The sequence below is a fragment of the Oryx dammah genome, unplaced genomic scaffold (genome assembly GCF_014754425.2).
Source record: "Oryx dammah isolate SB20612 unplaced genomic scaffold, SCBI_Odam_1.1 HiC_scaffold_3, whole genome shotgun sequence".
Lineage (NCBI taxonomy): Eukaryota > Metazoa > Chordata > Mammalia > Artiodactyla > Bovidae > Oryx > Oryx dammah.
Genome location: NW_024070187.1, coordinates 25662409 through 25684527, shown reverse-complemented (window position 1 = coordinate 25684527; position 22119 = coordinate 25662409). Strand labels below are relative to the sequence as shown.

General features: G+C 44.2%; 1 protein-coding gene across 1 annotated transcript in view; it reads right to left on the bottom strand.

Moving 5' to 3' along the window:
- Nucleotides 1–3560: 3560 nt before the first annotated feature.
- Nucleotides 3561–22119, bottom strand: part of TSPAN5 (tetraspanin 5) — a 183799-nt gene continuing 165240 nt past the window's right edge. Inside the window, exons 3-8 of the mRNA XM_040237813.1 lie at nt 18187–18333; nt 13664–13834; nt 11350–11475; nt 8806–8853; nt 8594–8710; nt 3561–5708 (exon numbers count right to left, since the gene is read on the bottom strand). Of these exons, the coding sequence (XP_040093747.1) occupies nt 5643–5708; nt 8594–8710; nt 8806–8853; nt 11350–11475; nt 13664–13834; nt 18187–18333 (675 nt within the window). The 3' untranslated portion in view covers nt 3561–5642. The remainder of the gene's footprint in view (nt 5709–8593; nt 8711–8805; nt 8854–11349; nt 11476–13663; nt 13835–18186; nt 18334–22119) is intronic.

Genomic DNA, 22119 nt, shown 5'->3' with positions numbered 1-22119 from the left:
GTGTTCAGACTCTACTAGTTTCCTAGAAACTGCTGAAGCAAAATGCCACAAAGTAGATGGCTTAAACCATGGAGATTTATTGTCTCATAACTCTGGAGGCTAAAAGTCCAAAGTCAAGGTGTTGGCATGACTGGTTCCCTCTGCAGGCTCTGGGGAAGAATCAGTTCCATGCCTCTCTCCTGGTATCTGGTGACTTGTCACCCGTCTTTGGCATTTCTTGCCTTTCAGATGCATCGCCCAATCTCCGCCTTCACGTTCACATGGCATTCTCTTGCGTGCATCTGTGTCCAAATTTCCCATTTATATAAAGACAATCACCTACTGGGGTAAGAACCCACCCAGTATGACCTTATCTTCATTACATCTCCCACATGCTATTTCCAAATGAAGGTCACACTCTGAGGTCCTTGAAGGTTAGGGCTTCACATGAATTTTTGGAAGACACGGTTCAATCTGTAACAAACTCCTAAAACACAAGGTACAGTCGGGAACACTCCACCAGACTTCACAGCCCTTAAAACCACAGTTGCAGAGTCTCAGATCAAAGGGATCTCCACGTGGTGATCCACAGGGGAGCTTTCAGAGGAAATATTCATACAAGGAATGTCTAATCCTTGTTTCAGGAGTGTTGTTTGTTTTGAAGAGGAACTGAGATGCAGATCAGGACCCTGGGGGCCACAGAAACCCCCTGAGTGCCAGTGGGGGGTAGGGGAAAGTATAAAAGTTCAGCACACCTCTCCTTGGTGGGCGTTTCAACAGATGCAGTGCCTCCTGCCCACAGATTAGCACTTTCAGACCATCGCCACCCCATCTATAAACTCTGAGTCTAGGCAGCAGCGCAGGGCCCAGCTTCAACCTGTACACATTGCTGCAGTGCCCCAGAAAGTTTCAGCAGCAATATCAGGACTTAGATGGTGAAGGGAGCTTAACACCTGCTCCCTGACTTTCCAAAATAAGCTCTGTCATTTTCACGAATGTCAAAGGAATAAAACACCTACCCACTCTCAGCAAGCAACATATGGCTGTACACCCTCAAGTTCTTCCAAAGAGCTAGTGCCTCTGAATAGAGTGCGGTCACTTCCAACTTGTCAGGAGTGCTTTTACCTGATCGCCACTAGAGGGCAGGCTATTAAAACGTTCCTTTCAAACTAGAGGTTCTGCAAAAGCAAAAGCTAACTCAAGCTGACGAGCTGCACATTCAAAAGGCAGCTTTCTGGCCGGCCCTCTTGCACATGAATTGCAACTACACAGTCAATGAAGAGCAACAGCATGCAAACTGCTACCTTGTTTGTATGCTACAGTTTGCTTTTTGGAGTAGCTTTACAGAGTAAAGGCCAGGAACTAACCTGCTCTTCCTTCAGCTTTTCTACTGTTGGGAGTTCCTGGAAGTGAAGGGGTAAATTGCATGGCCAGGACAGGTCCTGAGGAGTTTGGTTTGGGTTAAAGGAAATCAGGATGGACTCACTCGGGCATCCCTCCCCTTGGAGGCCAAACTTACACAAGAACTACTCAGCGTGAAAATCCCCCAAAGGAAGCTGTATTCAATTAACTGTATAAGCTGTATCCCTTAACTAAGTCTTGAAAACTATAATGCTATAAACTCTTTTGCTGCAAACTCTTCCAGAAAGAAAGGCTCAAGTCTACAGATGGCTTTGGTCCCTAAGCAGTCTGGCCTCCCTTCTCTGACCCCTGCCCTCAACCAGATACACCAGCCTTGTCTGTTGTCATGCCTAGACTTTACCATGTCACCACAATAAGGCCAAGATAGAGTATTTCCAAACACTGCATTTTCCTTCTCTTTCAAAGCTTAGGCTTCCTCCTCCTCGGAAGGCATCACAAAAAAACAGCCCCCTGGCCTCCCTGGAGAGATCTGGCCACCAACCCTGTTGGCCAGTGTTTATGGAGACGTTCCCAGTCCTTCCTTGGAGGTCTCCACAGGATCTCCCTAGAGGAGGAGGGCTTCGTGGAATAAATGATAAAGGAGCTGGGGAGGGCCTTGCCAGGTCCCTGGGTTAGGGGTTCTCATTGTTCAGCCCACCAGCTTCCCAGGGCTCCAGTCCAAGACCGCCGGAAACAGGAAACTGTGGAATTAGTGCATCCATGCCTGCTCTCCCCCTACCCCCACCCCCGCCAACCAGCACGCACAGGGTCCGGAGGAGGAAGCAGGCTGCAGAAGAAGAAAAAGCCAAGCAACACTTTTCAGCACCCCCTTGAGAAAAGGGTGGCAGGGACCTGGAGCAGGAAGAAAGCTGAAAGAGAAGGAGAGGTTTATTTTTGTGAGGAAAAAAAAAAAAAGGAGAAACAACAAGGAAGGGCACTTCTTTTTCAAGTGCCTCATGACATGAAATTCTACTTTTTAATTCCTGGATTCATTAAAAAAAAAAAAACTGTATTAGATATTTGTAAATCACAGAAGGGAATGCTATTTGTGGGCAACTGATCAAATGATAAAGACAAATCCAATAATCATCCTCCAATGTCTATCTCCCAAACTTGGAAGAAACTTCCTGTAAATTCTAAGCTTTGTAGACAAAGCATCTTTTTTACTTCTGAGCTGTGACATTTCTCCTTTGTTGGCCCAGAGTTTGCTCTGAACAAAGAGGTCCAATTACCTCACATGTATACATAATTTCTACAGCACAGCTAAGAAAACTCAAGAAATATGAATTGGTTATCTCCAGTTACCCCTGATAAATTTCCTTATAGCCATAATAACAAAATAACATTGTCTCAAATATCCAGACAAGTGAGCTACACTGTTTCTCAAACAAGTATGGGAACACAGCCTCAAGGTCTGAGAATACTGTACGACCTTTCAATTTTTATTTTATCTTTGAAAAAAGTCTTTAGTAGTTTGCAAGACAGAATCCTTCTGCAGAGATAGTTCACAATGAAAGGACATTTATCAATACATTGGTATTTTAATCTTAAAAACTCAGGTGGGTTTTTAAGAATCCTGCTCTAACAGACTGCTAGAAATTATTTTCCCATAAAGAGCTTGTGAATGTTACTAAGATTTACCTAGGTCTATGGGTCCTAAATCTTATTGTGTGTCAAATTTTCATGGGAGTTTCTTAAAAAAAATATAAGCTCTGACTCCCACTCCAGGATTGCTAGGGGCAAAGCCTGATCTGTATTCTGCCTGGTCCCCAGGTGATGGTGACCGCAGACAGTGATTTCGGAGACAGATTTCCTACATCCTCAGTTCTTCCCCATCTCTCATTAGTTTGTGTCCAGCAGCACAAAGGACCTTTCCTTCCCCAGACACAAAATGTTCCCTCTCTCTCTTTTCACTCTGAGAGAACCTGATCAGAGGGGTGCATTGACAAGTGTCTTTCCCAGACACGGAGCAACAGTTCACCTGGAAACTTGTCAAAAATGCACATTCTCAAGTTCCACCCAAGACCCATTAAATGAGAAATTCTGGGGATGTGGCAAACCCAGTAATCTGTGTGCTAACGAGCTTTCCAGGAGATTCCAACGCATGCTAACGTGTGATCACCACTGGATTAGAGAATTTCACAACCACAAGAGAGAATAAAGACAGATAGAACTCCATGTAAGGTAGAACCAAGTTTATTAATGACAGCCTTTATTATAACCACTCTCAAGTATATATATTAAAAAAAGGGTGATTAATTAAAATTTAGAACTCAGACTTGCTGTTTGGCCTTTTACTGGATGTGCCAAAGGAAGGAAGCTGGCCTGATTCTGAATCAACTGGTCAGGTGGAGTTCAGTGGAGAATGAATGAGGTAACAAACAAGAGTGCCAACCAGAGGGCTCAAGTCTTCTCCAGGTTGGAATGACAATCAACATGGAATGACAACAGTGGTGGGGACAGAGGTGAAATAAAATAATCTCACAGCCAGAAGATGGAATGAACATCTCTTAACTACACTGAGACACAAAAACACACGTGCAGAGTCATACACACCTTCACTCTGGAGACTAGATTTTCAAAGAATTTTTGTCCTTTCTCTGAGCAGACGGACACGTTCATCAGCCACAGCGATGCAACATGGGGCCGCAGTGGAAAACCTTGCTAAGTTTCCACAAGCTATGCTAGCTGGCTGCCCGGTTCTGTGTGGGCAAATGTGTCATCACTGTGAAACATGCCTGCGGTTTTCCCATAGACTAAGATCTGCTCCCCGGGGTTGGTGACATCCTGGTAGACACCAGTTAGGATTAAACTCTGGGGGCAAAACTCGTCCCCTCCCCACCACCTAGAGTGGGGACAGGGCAAGCGGCAGTCTCTACAAGTATTTCCCATCTTATCACAGAACTCTCGGCCAGTCAGCACTCCCCCTTGAGGCGTCTGTGCTTTGTTGCCATGCTGTTGGTGACTCGGCACTGAGGGCAGAAGCAGCTCTGGTCTGGCACTCTGGGTTTGTTTTTGTTGTTGTTTCATAAAAACAAACAAAAACCAGAAGGAAAAAAACCATCAGAAGCTTCTGACTCTGTCAACACCATTTCAGAACTGGGTTTAATTCCATTCCAAGAGAAAGAGGGAGCCTGCAGAAGAGGCCATGACGGTCGATCGACATGGTTCAGACACTGAGGCCACAGACGCCCCTGTGACACCCAGCTCGTCCCTTCCCAGACGGCGGGCACATATCACTCAAGGCTGCAACCAACAAAATAAATCCTGACAGAAGAACGTTTATAAAGGCTTGTAGGAATAGACGGCACGGAAAGGAGCTGGTGGATTCAGATTCACAGGTCATGCAGAGAGATTATATAAAAAATTAATAATCGAGCTGAGTAAAAAAAAAAATCTAAAATTTAAGAGAAACTGTATCATAGCTTTTGCTTCTGGAAGACAAAAAAAGGGAGGGGGGGCCCACAACAAAACAAAACCCTAGAGTATTCCAGAGTTTCAAAAAAACCCAAAAACTAATTTGGTGGGCTGCAGTATTCACTACCTCTTCGTTAACCTCATTCTCTCCTTGGATTTCATTGATAAATAAAGCTCAGGCCTACTTAGAGAAAAGATCTGTCCAGCTAGAATTCAGCATCATGAAATGTTCCAAAGCCCCTGCTCAGCACGCAAGGAATATACAACTTCTACGAGGACACACGCCAGGAGAGACCAGATGAGTCCACCCTAGCTCCTTGTCGAATGCAGTCACAAAATGGGAACCCAAAGGCAAGCTGTTCTCTTCCTGGGATGATGGTTGTTAACAGTTCCTTGAAACATACAGTGAGGGGTGCTGAAAACACACCCCTCCCAGGTAAGGGGCTGAGTTTCAGAAATAACACACTTCCTCGGGCCGTAGCACAGAAGACAGCCTTCCCATCACTGAAGCAGGAACAACTCTTCCACAAACTTAGTACATCTGGCTCCCCCACCCTCCCCTTTTTTTTTTCATTTGGTAAGTATCCAACCTTCCAGAAATTCATGGCTACAGTAGAGATTCATGGCGCAAAGACTTTCATACTGGTTATTTTTTAATTCTGTCAGTGAGCAGCATTTCCCAGTTTTACCCCCCCACCAAAACTAAGTTCTTGGCAGCTCCGTCAGTTGGGATTGCGGGATGCCTCTGAGATCAGAGTCCGTGCAGCATGGGTGTCAGGTGGGCGCACTGGAGGGTCAGGAAGGCTGGGTGTGTCCAGTGTCTGGAAATGGCTGTGGCAGGCGCTTTACCAGCTAGCCCTGACAGCCTCGATATCACTCACCAGGTTCTGGGCCAGGCAGATTCCGAAGATCTGAGAAAGGGAGGAATGGCGTCAAATGGCAGAAAGTTTAGGCTTTTTCTTTTGGCTACTGAATCCCATTTTTTTAAAAAAACATAAATTTATTTAATTGGAGGTTAATTACTTTACAATATTGTATTGGTTTTGCCATACATCAGCATGAATCCGCCACAGGTATACACATGTTCCCATCCTGAACCCCCCTCCCTCCCTCCTTTCCCATCCCATCCCTCTGGGTCGTCCCAGTGCACCAGCCCCAAGCATCCTGTATCCTGCATCGAACCTGGACTGGCAATTCGTTTCATATATGATATTATACATGTTTCAATGGCATTCTCCCAAATCATCCCACCCTCTTCCTCTCCCACAGAGTCCAAAAGACTGTTCTACACATCTGTGTCTCTTTTGCTATCTCACATACAGGGTTATCGTTACCATCTTTCTAAATTCCATATATATGCATTAGTATACTGTATTGGTGTTTTTCTTTCTGGCTTACTTCACCCTGTATAATCGGCTCCAGTTTCATCCACCTCATTAGAACAGATTCAAATGTATTCTTTTTAATGGCTGAGTAATACTCCATTGTGTACACGTACCACAGCTTTCTTATCCATTCGTCTGCTGATGGACATCTAATCTAGGTTGCTTCCATGTCCTGGCTATTGTAAACAGTGCTGCGATGAACACTGGGGTACACGTCTCTTTCAATTCTGGTTTCCTCGGTGTGTATGCCCAGCAGTGGGATCAAAACTGAGATAGAATTCACATCCCACAGAATTCATCCTTTTAAAGTGTATAATGTAGTGATTCTCAGTACATTCATGAAAATGTGTGACCATCACCACACTATCTGAATCCAGAACACTTTCATTACCCCCCAAAGAAATTCTGTACCCCAGGACAGTCAGCCCACCATCCCCCTCATCCTGGCAGTCCTAGAAATCACTATTTTCTGTCTCTGTGGATCTGCTTATTTTGGACATATAAATAGAATCCTATTATACACAGCCTTTCTGTTGGTCTGCTTTCAGGGAGTGAAATGTCTTCAAAGTTCATCCATGTTGCAACAGTAGCTTGATTCTTTTGATGGCTGAATAATATTCCATTATATGGACAAACTTCATTTTGTTTGTCCACTCATCAGATGATGGACATGTGGATGGTTTCCACTTTTCAGCTATTGCAAATAATGCTGCTGTGAACATCGATGTACAAGTTTTTGGGTAAACATGCTTTCAGTACTTTGGGGCACATACCTAGGAGCAGAATCCCTGAGTCACATGGTTACTCTAATTTTCTCATGAACTAGCAAATTGTTTTCCAAAGATACTCTGTCCATTTCATTCCCTTTAGTGATGTTTGAGGGTTCCAGTTTCTCTACATCCTAACCAGTTCTTATTAATGTCTGTCTTTATCATAGCCAACCTAATATGTGTGAAGTGGTATCTCATTGTGGTTCTGAATTTCTCTAATAATTAACGATGTCATTACAAAGAGCTAATGTGTATCTTCTTCAGAGTAATGTCTATTCAAATCCTTTGCTCACCTTTAAATTGGGTTTGTCTTTTTTTTTTTTTTAATAGTTGAGTTGTTCTTTATATATTCTATACACAGGACCCTGATCAGATGTACTGATATGCGAAATTTTTTCTCCCATTTTGTGGGCTTTCTTTTCACTTTCTTAATTGTATCCTTTTCAGTACAGAAGTTTTTAATTTTGATGAAGTCCAATTTATCCACTCTTTTTGGTTGCTTGTGCTTTTAGCATCATATCTAAGAAAACACTTGTCTAATTCAAGATCCCAAAGATTTACACCTATACTTTCTTCTAAAACTTTTATAGCCTTACCTTTTAATTTAGGTATTTGATCAGTTCTGAGTTAATTTTTATATGTGATTAGGGATCCAAGTGCAGTCTTTTGTATAAACAGCCCAGCACCATTTGCTGAAAAGACCATTCTTTCCCCATTGAATGGTCTTGGTTCCCTGGTCAAAAAGAGTCAGCTGACCACAGACTAGAGGTTTTCTTTGAACTTTCAGTTCCATTCCACTAAACTATATGTCCAACCATACGCCAGTATACACTATCTTGATTACTGTAGCTCTGTCATAAGTTTTGAATTGGGAAGTATGAATTCTCCAACCTTGTGCTTTTTAAAGTGTGCTTTGTTATTCTGGGTCCCTTGAACTTCCATATGAATTGTAGGATCAGCTTGTCCCTTTCTGCAAATAAGTCAGTTGTCATTTTGGCAGAGGCTGCATGGAATCTTGTAGATCAATTTGGAGAGTATTGCCACCTTAACAATATTAAATCTTCCAATCTGTGACAATGGATGACTTTCCATTTATTCAGGTCTTCTTTAATTTCTTTCAATCATTGTGCCTCATTTGTGGCCCTCTCTGTTGAAAGTGTCACATCTCCACAAAAAGAAAAGCCCAGTTCTTGGGGCTTCCCAGGAGGAAAAGTGGGTGCTCCCTTCCCTTCCCAGCACTTTGGAAAGATGATCCAGAGAGAGAAAGGAGCACAGAGTGTCTGAGAAACTCCAAAAAGCCTTAGCCTGGGCCACTGGGCAAGGCTCTCCATCTGACCATTCTTGTCTGATCAGCTGTCACAATGCCACATCACTAACCCCATGGAAACGCTGGAAAGCCAGTAGGCAATTAGTGACCCCAGCAATTTTTCCATCTTGAAAAGGAAGAAAGGTTCCCTAAAGTCTTTCAGGATAGTAGCATCTAACATCAGAGCCTTAACAAAATACAAACCAAATAGAGTTGCGGTTTGTTCCCCAACCCTGCAAGGTGTCTTAACAACTGTGATGTGCAGGGACTAAAGCAAAGCCTCTGTCCTGGTGAGGGCTCTCCCAGGGCACCATCTCCCATGACAGCCATCTTACCTGTAGCAAGGCAATGCCTATGAAAATACCAGCCACAATGGTTAAGTTGTCCTGCAACCACTTCTCAAACTGGGGCACACAGCCTTTCGTGTAGATTACAATCTGCTGATCAACTTCCTTCACAGGGAAAAGGAGAGCACAGCGTCACCACGTGAATTCAAAAGCTCCTCCAACACCCTTCGTGCTAAGCGACAGGATGGGATTCCACTTACTGGTTTTTGCCTGGCATCATAGCCACACTGAGTGTTGATGACATCTTCCTGGTGGAGAAAAGTAAGAGAAAACTGAAACTCACTCTTGTCAGACAGAAAGTCCATCCATGGTCAGCAGAAGATCCCTGCTAAATGTTGGTTACAAAATGTTTATTTGGGCACACAGATGTCCCAGGCACCATGTTAAACACTTTCACACAACATTCCATAGAATTATTATAACAATCCTCAGGAGGTATTAAATATTCCTTCCTTTCCAAATGAGGAAAACTGAGACTCAGGAAATATCAGAAAGACTAGCAATTCCATTATGTGGGAGTCTCTGAATTCAAAGTTGATAACCTCAAGAAGCTTATGGGTTTAGGGAACTGGAGACAGACAAAAACCACAGTTAAAAGTTTCTTCTAATGACTTTCATAATGATTGTCTGCACTTATGCTCTCCAGTGGGGAATTCTATTTTTGAATCTATATACTAGTATACTGGGCTTCTCTGGTGGCTCAGACAGTAAAGAATCTACCTGCAATGCAGGAGACCAAGGGTTGATCCCTGAGTCAGGAAGATTCCCTGGAGAAGGGAATGTCAGCTCACTCCATTTTTCCAGCCTATTCTTGCCGGGAAAATTCCATGGACAGAGAAGCTTGGCGGGCTACAGTCCATGGGGTCACAAGTGTCAAACATGACCAAGTGTCTAAGATACAATACATACACTTGAGTATTGTTTAAATGGTTTTTCCACGAGAGCAAGTAATTCTGATAATTAAAAGCAACGCCCTGACCACACGTGTGTGGATAGGCGCTCCGACACCTCCCAGGCCTGAGAAGAGACGTGGGTTCTGCTGTTTCAGGTTTGTTTATGCGTCTCCTCTGCAGGGCATGCAGTGGATTTTACTAGCTTAGCATTTATGGAATGAGACATCTCGTCCCAAAGGATCTGCAATTGGAAGGTGGGGGTGGCATCTTCTGAGAATCTTCAGAATTCTGCTGGAATATTCACTCAGGGCAGAGGCAGGAGACAGAGTGCAGCTGTGCCTGCTGCCTGGGCGGGTGGGCGCCCTGGGCTCTGTGCTGGGCGTGCTCTTGCCTCCCAGTCCACCCAGGGGAAAGGAGAAGTGAGCTGGTGAGGAAGGCTGGCTTTCCAGGGGAGGGTCCAGAGCACAGTCCTCACCGATTCTCAGTCTCCTTCAGACAAAGAGAACAGCCCAGGCTGAGCCTAGGGAAGTTCTCCTTCGCCTGAGACCACTGTCCCCTTCTCTCTCTTTTTTCATTTTTTAAATTGAAGGATAGTTGGTTTACAATATTATATTAGCTTCAGGGGCATAGCATAATGATTCAGTGTTTTTACAGATGAACAATGGCCCCTTTTAAAGAGCCCCGCACCACCCACCTTGCAGGGGAGAACCAGCCCCATGTGGAATCAGCACCCATGTGGCCCTGTCCCTTGGAGGGAAGGGTGGGTCTGGGGGAAGACACCGGGGGGTTGACCAGTCAGAGAGAGGCTGAGGAGCAAGGAAAGGCCAAGGGCACCTTCTCTCTCGCACTTACTGTTCTAACCTTCAATTCTGGCTTTTGTATACAGCTGGGGAGCTGCACTTTAAGCCATACTATGTATCAGACTTCCCTGATGGCTCAAACAAAAGAATCTGCCTGCAGTGAGGGAGGTCTGGGTTCAATCCCTGGGTGTGGAAGATCTCCTGGAGAAGGGAATGGCAACCCACTCCAGTATTCTTGCCTGGAGAATTCCATGGACCGAGGAGCCTGGTGGGCTACAGTCCCTGGGGTTGCAGAGTCTGACTAGACTGAGACACATTCACTATACCAGACAATTAATTCGACTCAAAATACAATCAAACCCACAGTAAAGAGGGTGGCTTGTGGACAGGTTTTATACTTTTTCCTAAAATACAAACTGCAGTGACTGTCACCATTCTGGCCAAGAGTGTGGGCAGCCACAGTCTTCCTGCAGTGGTCTCATCCTAGCTTGTCTCAGACTCCTCTCCAATTCCTAGGACTGCTTCAGAGCTGAGTCAGCAAGAAAAGGGTTACTAACCCGAAGCAATGCAGTGCTTCCGTACAAGCCCATCCTTCTCATGAGGAAGGAATACAGGCAATATGGGCAGCTGCCTGAGTTTAGGCTCAGCCCCATCACTCGCCAGCAGTGCGAGCCTGGGAAAGCTACTTGAACTCCATGGGCCTTGATTTCACCTGAAAAGGGAAGATAATGGTAGTATCTGCCAGCAGGAAGGTTCCAAAGTGAAATGAGCCAGCACGCACACAGGCTTAGAACAGGAACCAGCATGCACCGCTAAATTAATGTTGGGCATGAGTCGAACACGACTGAGCAACTAACATATATATATATATATATATATATGATTGTTCCTATTGAGATGATCTGAGCTCTAACACCCCAACCCCTGCAAGAGGAGCTACAATTAGGAATAGATGGGTAAGAAGAGGTTTCCAGAAAAAAAAAAGAAACTGCTCATCCCACACACACTGTCGGTGTGATGCGCGGCCAGCGGGTTTCTGGCAGTCACTTACCGCAGGGTCTTTAGTACAGCAGGAGAAGGGCACGCCGCATCGCTCTCGACTTGCATTGGAATCTGTGCAATTGAAGTAAATATTTAGGTTCCAATCATCAGCTCCAAAAGCCCCACAGCACTGCCACTAGAGCAAACAGGAGAGAATTAGAACATCTCAACTTGGAGGCGACCAGGTGCCTACGCTCCACCTGGCAGAATAACCCATACCCAGTAAGTCTGTGCTGGTGATGAACAAAAAAGCCACGGGACCCATGGTGGGAGGTGGAGGAAGGGCAGGGAAGGATTGTACAAGCAGGGCCCAGTCAGAGCAAAGTGTGTTTGGTTCAAGTCCATGAAGGAACACTCTAGAAGGACAGCAAGACAGCAAGCAGCAGCAGTGTCTGAAGGAGGCAACTGGGGTTGTGGTAGGAGATCCATGGGTTTACTTCTTTTTTAAATTTCCATCTCTACACAGTTTTTATCTATTTTACTGAGATAGAATTGACATACAATAAAATGCACATATTTAAAGTGTATAACTTGGTACGTTTTCACATACTTATACATCATAAAAGCATCATCACAAGCAAGATAGTGAACATATCCGTTACCACCCCCCAAGTTTGAAAGGCATACTTTTTATTCTGCATCTGTTTCTATTCTGAATTTTTAAAAACAAGAGCATGGATTTAGATTTTCAACCTAAAAACTGCAATCAGTTAAAATATAATAAAACAAGCTGTTAAATTCAGTGAGTCTTAAGGCTAGATTCCAGGGTGGCTCCATCAAAAGCCCCTTTGACACTCCCCCATGCTGGCCCAGTCCAACTTCTCTGAGTTAAATAAACATCAAGCATTGACCATCGTAAGGGTTTCAAGATCAATAGCTACTTCAAAGTATTAAAATCCAAGAGAGAAAAGTGAAATCACATGAAACAACAGAATTCCAATATAAAGCAGACAGCATCTCAAGAGAACGTGTATCCGCATGTTCTTCCAGCTCATTGGATCCTCCAAAGGCCTGGGTTGTACATCTCCAGTTGGCCTACAAAGCTCCATCAGATCTGTCATGCAAACTAGTCAGCAATAATACTTGGCAAGGTGTGAGCTTGCATCCATTATGACCCAACAAAAGTCAAGTCTGCTGAGAAAATGAATCAGGGCTTAATTTCACACCTGAGGGACAGCAGGCTCCAGGACAGTCATTGCATCATAGAACAAAACCAGCACAATTCAGCTCACTTCTGAGTGCCTATCAGGGCAGGGGGCCTCCCCCACGGCAAGCGCCAACACAGCCCTCTCCTCCCTTTATCAAAGGGATCCAGCTCACTCTGGAAAACCAGCCAGCCAAGAGACAGCCACTGGCCCACTGAGTTTCTGTCTGGCCTCCAGTTCTGCCACATACACGACACATACACGAATGTCAATGAACACAGCTGATCAGGTCTGCTCCCCCTATCTAGCTTTTCGGTGCATGCAGATAAAGGCTGTCAGTTTGCAGGACAATAACACCTGAAGCCTAATATAAACCCATGTACCTCTTATTAGTGTCAGAATGTCCCCAGGAGCTAAACAGTGGCTACTATTATTTCCATTTTACTCTTAGGGAAACAGCCCAAGTTCCTTTTAGCCCAAGGTCTCTTAGCTGATGAGATTTTGGCACCTGCTGTGTGTCTTCTGGTTCCCTGTTTATACCATGTTGCATTTTGAGTGGAACAGGGCATCTGCCGCCTCATTTGCACCACAGAGGCCACTGTCTCACAGACATGTTGAGAAACTAGAATGGGAGGTAGCTCTACTCTATAGATTACTCACTCATGACAAGTCACCAAGGCTTAGAAGTTTCTCAGTTTTCAGTTTCAGGTATTCGGATAGGCATAATTTTAGGAACTTGGTGGATAAATATTCTATTGCTAAGTACATTATTATGAGATATGAAGCATGGAGAATGACCAGGAAGGGGACCAAACATAGAAAAAATCCACATTTAAACCTCCCCCCCCCCGCCAAAAAAGAGGGTAAACCTATAGCAAAACAAGAGTCTTCAAATGTTGACAGGAGTGAGCACCCTTGATGCTAACCTCTCTGCCTAAGAGTTTTCTTCTTTGTTCTTAGTAGAAACTGAGATAAGTGAAAAATTAGACATTTCCCATTAGAATACAAATCATGTAAGTTATACAGCAAGTTAGAAAACAAGCGAACAAATGAAAAAAATCAGGCAGAAGAGTCAGAGGTAGGTTGCAACCAGCAGACGCAGAAGCCAGGAGGAACATTCACTGGGTTCATCCTTCCAAGAAGGCTTTCAACCTGAAAATAAGCCACATTTAAACTTACATATTCCTGGGTGAAGTCTATGAGGTTCTGCAAATCTATGTCATCCCTGTATGCTCTGATGTTGTTGTTTATAAAGAAATACAGCTGGTCTTTGATCCAGTCTTTGAAAACAAATGCCAGAACCCCAGCAGTGAGCTCCAGGAAGAAAATAATTCCCAGGAACACAGAAAACTAAAACAAAAGACACAGAGAACAGTTATAAGTGCTATTTTTGGTCATATATAGTTAAATGGTTTCTTCTAAAAAAGGTTTGTAATTATACTGGGTTATTACCCATGCCCAAAGCAGATAACCTTCAATTTCTTAAGATTCATTAATAGGGTATTACACTCCAAAAAAGAATTTCTAAAAATCATTTCATAATCACATTTTAGGGGCTCTGGTGTTCCATTCTGGTAATTAACCAACAAAGCCCATAAGCAAACATGGATAATAGGAATTTCTCATTAGACCCACATTAACGCCTAATGAGTTTCTCCTGATTAATGCACTTGTCAGACACTTGAACAATGACCTGCCCCTACCTCTGGTAAGCTTTTGTAATGTTGAAAGATAAATTATCCCAATTTTTTTAAGACTGTCTGTCATTTGCTACTGTGGCCTTGATTCTGGATGCAATATCTTCCTTTTCTGGATTCAGGACACCATTTAATTCCCCTTTGCACCTGCTACACAGGGTTAAAGAGGAGATGTGCTCATCTCAGATGAAGAGGTCCAAGAGGAAGTTGGTGGGGAGTAGGCGGTGGGGAGGAGGTAAGCTGTGACACGAACAAAACGTCCCATCATGAAAATAAAATGAAACCACTGGTTTGAGCACTTTCTTGGGAATGCGAGCCGTGCTAGCCTTCCCTTGTGAAGCACCAGGCTCATGATATTTTAAATAACATCAACACGCAGCCAGAGGAAGACTTCCGGCTGACGTAGACAATGAGAATTTAAGAGGAAGGCTGGAGACCACAGGATACACGGTCATTGCCCATAAATCTGGAGAAATTTCCCTTTCATCTAAAACACCCAGAAGTGCCTCATCTTAGTCATATCTACATCCCGCTCACGCCCATGCTTCTTTCCGCCTCCTCCCGCCCCCACATTCTCACCCTTTGCAAACTATTTCACTCAAACGGATTATGAGAAATGAAGCTGTAAAGGACCAGAGGGTAAACTTCTGGTGACAAGGAAAGAGAGGGTAACACTGAGGCCACCCGTTCTGCTGGGCTCCGGCCATTCATTGAGTGGCTGAGGGGCAAAGGCGCGAAAGCTGCTGCTGTGTCTACATTCAGCGAGCAGACAGCAAGGTGCTCAGGAGAGGAAAACACATTGGCGAGGGGTGCAAAGGAAGCGTCGTCATTTGCTTACAAAAATTTTTTTTAAAAATGCTTTTTTTAATTTAGCAAACATCTACTGAATGGCCCCCGAGAGCGTAGGCCCTGGTCTGGGTGGGCCTTGCAGAGTCAAGGGCAAGCAGGACCACAGCCCTGCCCCCAAAGAGCCCACAGTCTTCTGTGATTGGGGTTGGGGGTCGCAGAGGACCGTGGGGCCAGGTCTTTCCACATTAGACAGTGTTTATCCAAAATGCTGGGAGGAGGGGCAAGAGGGAGGGTTTCAAAGGAAGAAAGAAGGGCCTGCCAAAGTCTAGGACCCCACGGTTTAGGCCACAATTCTAGACCTTCTAGCTCAGCCCCTCAGGTTCCACAGAGCTCCTGGCTATCGGTCCTTGGTGAGTTCACCAGAAAAGGAATCTAAACAGCTCTTAACAGTCGTCAGTAGTACCAATAATTTCAAAGTAAGCTTTCCTCAATCTAGGAAAAAGAGAGGAAAAAAATCCTATCACTTTTTCACACAGTGCCTACCCCACCACATAAAACAACTCCCTCCTTTATCATGTAAATATAACAGATGACACACTATAGGAATGAGAAAAACCATAGCTGGTTCACAGGTGTGTACACTCAAACCAGAGGCCATGCAAAGGTATTAATCAGATGTCTGTCCTTGCCTCCATCATAGAGGCAAGCTCACTTTCCAGTCAGTCTGGTATGTTTTCCCATAATGAATCATATTGTACATAATCAGAAATTGAGTCCAAATAAAATTCTCAAGTATTTGGCAGAAATCTGCCTCCCTCGGATGCCGTGAGCTAATTTCCCCCATTTCCTATGGGGCAGAGACTGACGCACAGGCTTCAACTCAGGGCCTCAGTCAACCAGGAAGCTCCATTCCCAGCTCCTGGATTTCCCTCAGCAGTTCTCTTAGCCTTCTGGCATCCAACCTTTGAGGCTGTTTGGAGCTGTGTTGACATTTACTTCCTACTTCTGTCACAGCTCCTGCTCAAAGCATCTTCTAGGCCAGTTTTGATTGTACTAAGTGGAGAGAGAGGGCATTTAAAATATTCTCCAAGTTTAAAAAAAAAAAACAAAACAAGAAACAACACAATTCTCTTCATTTTCAATGTGGGACTTCGTAAATTAAGATGCTAATCTAGAGAAATGTATGTATTTCTGTCTGTTCAGTTAACTTTGGTATCTTCAACTACAAAAATCATCAGATCTACTAAAGATACTACCCTTATAAACTAAACCATATGCAAGTAAATCACATTAAAGGGGAAAAGGAGATGAACACTGATAAAATAGTGGCCAGCAGTAATATGCTCTGAGGCTATAGAAAAGCTGAGTGAGGTGAGCTCAAACATTTAGAAATATCTCATGTCAAGAAGACTGGTGGGTTGGTAGGTCACAATCAGGGACAAAGCTCTCCTGAGGACTCCAGATATCAAGACTAGGTGGGGAATAAAGTGTGAGTGTGTGGAAAACTATTTGCAACATGGGGTTGTGCTGTGATCGCTCAGTTCACGTCTGACTGTCTGTGACCCCATGGATTGTAGCCCGCCAGGTCCTTCTGTCCACAGGGATTCTCCAGGCAAGAATACTAGAGTGGGTTGCCATTTCCTTCTCCAGTGGATCTTCCCAACCCAGAGATTGAACCCAGCTATCTCGCATTGCAGGAATAGTCTTTACTTGCAACACAGACCTACATATTAAGAACAGAGAACCAAGCGCTCATTAAATTGTACACAGGACCAAGCAATCCTTGCTTTTCCCTGTTAGCATGAGTTATATGAACTTTCAAGTTAAACAGCCTCCAGAACCTTGTCTGAGGCAGAGGCGCTGAAATTCAAACAGAGTTAGCCTGGGGGCACAGATGATGAAACTGAGTCTGCTTTTCTTAGGGAAATTCAAGAAAAGATGCCAGAGGAGACGTGGTGAAAGTGCTAAGATGGGAATCCCAGGTAGCATGGCTGTTGGCACCAGCTCCAGTTGCTGCTCTTGTTTTAGGGGAACGAGTCCCTAGACAATGGTGCATCAGCGGAGGGGGAGGAGGAGCCCAGGGACGCGGCTGTAACACTGACGCAGATCTCTCCAAGTCCCCTGGCCTTCGGTCTTCCCTCATCATGGAAAGGTGTTTTGTTTTGTTTTTTAATTTCATTTTTCTGTTCTTGGAGAGGGATGTGGATGCTGATGGACACCCACCTTATGCCAAGCTCCGGATAGACAGGCACACTCCTGACCACTGACTACACCTACCAAACTGACTTCAGAGACACACAGGGAAGCACGTGCCATTTTGATCTCCTATGGAAGAAATCTCCAAAGGAAGAGGCTTTTCCTTTTCATGCTTGACTTTTAATACTTACCTACCCCTGAGTCAAACTCCTCCAAAAATATTCATGCTAACAGATCACACCAAATAGCCTATAAGCGATCTAAAAATTATGCTGGTCACACAAAGGCGGCCTTTGCACTAGCAGAGAACACAGGAAACGTGTGTTTACTGTTTCTCTATAGTCACCAGAACCTACTGTTTAACAGATTTAATCTGGACAGGTCACAGCCACTGTGCTTATGTCTGGCTTCTCTGAACCAACTACCTGAAAGTCAGTCAGCTTTCTACTGACTATGTGCTTAAAAGACAGGGCAAAAATCACCCCAAAGAAGAAAACTAGATACGTATACAGACCTACTTTAGTCCTAAAGCTACTTTCGGGGCTGGACTGCAAACTTGTGATATCTATGTACAAAAGCTCCATGGGTGGTGCTGATGTTATTAAGCAGCCACGGGTAGAGGGGGCTTCCCAGGTGGTGCTAGTGCTAAAGAACCCACCTGCCATTGCAAGAGACAGAAGAGACATGGGTTCAACCCCTGGGTCTAGAAGATCCCCTGGAGAAGGGCATGGCAACCCACTCAGTCTTCTTGCCTGGAGAATCCCATGGACAGAGGAGCCTGGAGGCTACAGTCCATAGGGTGGCAAGGAGTCAGACACAGCTTAGTAACTTAGAACGCAGGCACATGGGTAGAGGAGGGTGGTGCTGGGCATCTAAAGTTATCTCCTAAAAGAGAAGCATGACCCAGGCCACGGTATTGCCAGTGCCTTTGGTTGTGGCTCACTCCTGCCTCAACAGGGTGTCCTCCTGATGTGAGATGACGGTCTGGCTCTTGGTGTGTAAGTGGAGTACAGTACTTACAAACTTGAGAAGGAAAGTGTTTTCTCGCAGAGCTCCAATGCACCCAGCAAATCCCAGGATGAACATCACTCCTCCCACCACGAGGAAGAGCCAAACCGGGTCAAAGCCGCCGAGATCGGTGATGGAAGAGATGTTGGACAGAACTCCCTGTTGGACAGACACACAACAGGGCATCAGGAGGCAGGGTCAGTTTTCCAGTATGAAAAAATGATTGCCTGTGGTCTCTCCCTGCCCCACCCCAGGAAAACCTTCACAGGAGATCTGATCACATCACATCACGTCAAGAAACACTACAAAATAGAGAAGAGAAAAAAGAAAAAGAGAAGAAAAACTACTTTCTTTCTAAGGTCTAAATGGGTTCATAATTTTGATAAAACTATATAAAGCGAAGACATGATCCCAAGAAACTGTCACTAGACCCTGTATGGAAAAGATACGGTTGTTACCTTTGTTTTCCGTATCTCCAAACACAAGTGGTCTTGAGTAAAAACCAGATGTGTAGGAAAAACACCTTTCAACACCCAAGAGGAGTCATCCTTACAGCCCGGGGGCATGCAGATGCCAGACCAGGGCCAGCTCCAAGCCCTTGGCATTTCTCAGGAAAATAAGGGTAGAGCTGCAGTCTTAAAGCTAACATGGCAGCCAGCCCCAGCCCCAGGACCCTAAGAGTTTCCTAGAGAAAAACTCACCTCAGGCCTACCCTTGAACTTTCAGGAGACCCCATCAAGCTCATATCCCCAAAGCCCACTTGGGTGATTTGTACTGATGGGCTGCTCATGTTGAGTTACTAGGCTATTTCCTTACTCCCCCTTTTTTAAGGACTGGGATTTAAATGATTTACAAATCAGAGGTTATTTCCCGGCTTGCAACCTGTTTATTCTCCTGCCAAAAGAACCCAGAGTAATTTCATCTCTCCACAAATAATACCACTTCTTTACTGAAATCTTTTCTCCCTTAAGTGTGATATCACATTAAATACCACCCAGAATCTATGTTAGAAATTATATGAGATTTTTTTCTCTATAATGGAAGGTATATATTTAATATTCATTCTTACAGAGGCCAGCTACTGTTATTTTGAAACTGTGGAAGTCTGTGAGTCTTAAATATCCAATATCATCAATATTTTTTTATCTTATTAAATTTGTTTTGAGCTCTCAAAATACCCCCAGAGTACCATGATATAGTTTGCTATAAAGCCTTTAAAATTAAACAATTTGTTTTCAAAGCATACCCAACAACCTGGAAGAATAGGAAGCAATCATCTCCTTTTATACTTGAAGAAAATGGAAAAAGAGAGGTCTGGTGGCTTGCTGAAGGTCTCACAGCTATTGATTTTTTAGAACCAGAACAGGATATCTACTTCAATAATTTTTGTCTACCAAATGAAAGCTATGTATTTGCTTCCCAGCGCTTCTCAGTCAGCACTAATCAACACTGGAGTTTAGGGTTTTTGTGTTTTAACCCATTTTAAAGTTGCAGCAATGTTGAACAAGAGAATGTGTAAAGTTTCTGTTTCTTGTAGGGGGCAGGGGTGGGCAGGGATTACCTTAAGAACAATAATGGAATGTTAATAATAGTACACATAAAGCATAAAGGACTTTTCCAATGTTCAATTAAACCTTATGAAAAAGGCCAGAGTTTAAATAAAGTCACAAATGAAGGGCTGAGAGATTATTAAACACTTAGGAATGTAGGGTGTATTCACTAATGTCTGGGGTGACATCATACAAGGCAACCACACCCTTCATGAAACTGCATAGACCAATGGTTTGATCCAATCTTGTATATCTTAGAGTTCCAAGTTCTGAACTATGAATACTGCACAGGGAAAAAGGAAAACACAGAAATACCATAACCAATTCTCCACCTACACAAACGATGCTGAGAGGGGAAAAAAAATTGCTAGAGAAGTCAGACAAAATCTAAGTGACAGTGAGTGGTGAGGGTCATGCAGTGGGGAGAAATCAACCTCTCCCCTCAAAATGCCTATGAACGTAAGTGTTAATACTTCAGGTCCTGATGTTTCAGACCCACTCAGCCAGGAGAGGAGAGGGCTTTGGGGCTATGTGATAACATTCTTACACTTTGTAAAGTCAACTTAATTATGGGAGAAGTAGATTCAATTTACCTGGCACCAAGACTAGAAGAGACAGGAAGAGAGGTCAGTTCCAGCACAGAGAGACCTTTCTAATGCCAGCAGGTCTCCAATCATGGGTTGGAGAAGGCTGCTTGAGAAACCAGGGCTTCCCTTCCTGGGGGTACTTCCCCTCATGGGGGAGTCAAAGCTGTGAACCTCCGTCAGCAGAGCTCCAGGAGGGATTCTCAAGTGAAGAGGAAATAGGGACTTACTGACCTTTAGGTTCCTTCCAACTTTAAGACCATTCTATGATTTCATCCATGTTTAATGGGCTTGTTGTTTGTGATTCACACCAGAGTCTGAGCAAAGATCAGATTGTTCCCAAACACTCTTTGGTGATCCATGGCTGTACACAAAGAGCTCCGTGGATAACAAGGACAGTTATCTGGGGAATTCAGCAAAACAAGCAACCCAACACACACATATACACATACACACACCTGGGCCTGAAATACCAAGACATTCCCTCCCTTAAAGGCAAAAAAAAGTGCGATCCCAACTGTCAGTGGATTCCTGGGGCACTGTCCTCTCTGGGTTTAATTTGGAATATGAGAATTTGGCTTCTCAGACAAACTCATTTTCATACTTTTAGATTCCCCAGCCTGCAGGGGCAGTTTTAATTGAGAGGCCTTCAACTGTTTCCATGGAAACAACAATCATTTGGGGCCCGAGCTGGACTGCAGATCCTACTCATTTAATCCTACATTGTGGCAAAAGACAGGGCTGGAGCCAGATACTGAGAGCTCGGAGGAAATAAAATTCTGCAAAGGACAGAAAAGACGACCAAGAACTTTATTTTTAACGAATTCCAGGTAGTTATCTGTTGGAAACCAACTCAAATCTTAAAACACAAAGTGCGGCAGTCAATGTCCAGTTTTCTTTTCCTTAGGATTAGGATGGCTTACCTGAATGGAGATAAGAAAAAAAGACTTTTTCACCTGTGCAATGCCTCCAAATAGTCACTAAAGAGCAGTCGCACCGCTTTTAACGACACAGAGTGACCGAAGAGGAGCTGAACTTAATCGTGGCCACAAAGGCCGAGGATTACAAAAACGATGGGCCGCGGACAGCTCAGCCTCCTGCTGTCTCAAAGACGGGGTCTTTCCCTGGACTTTCTGATTGTGTTAAGCTCAATTTGACAAATGAGTAAGAAGTGCTAGAACATGCCAGCTGAAGAATAATTATAATTCAAGCTTGTAGTTAACAAGCCGCCGGAAGGGAAAAAAAAAAAAACCTAAGATTACAGTTAAGTCAGCCAAGGGATTTAAAATAGACATTCAGATTCATGGTAAATCCTCAGGAATGTGCAAGCCCGCCGGCAGCAGACACCTAGGCTTCGAGGAACCTAGAAGAGGGCACCACCCTGTTCTTCTGGGAACAGGGCCTCCTCCTCCTTGTAAAGGTCCACTCTTCCCAAACCCACTCCATGAGCCACTCAAGAGTTCTCTGGCTGAGAGTCAGAAAGCCTGAAATTCCCCTTCCTCAACCCCAGGATTTAGAAAAAATATCTGTCTCTAGTGGCTGAAGCTATAAAAGGTTCAACTCTGGAGCCCTGTGCTGTGTGTTTTTCACTTTGCAGAGAAAGTCAGTCTGCAGCGAGAAACGGGTAACGAGAGTAGGGAGAGAAATCCTGCTGATATTAGATCCTGGCCTGACCAGGAGTTCTGCAAGTCACTCAGGATCCTTAGACTCCATGACTGCACAAACGGGTTCTATCTGGAGCCAATTTGTACCTGAGGAGCGCCATACAACAAAACAAAGCCCTGAAAACACTGTGCTTTATCGCTGCACAT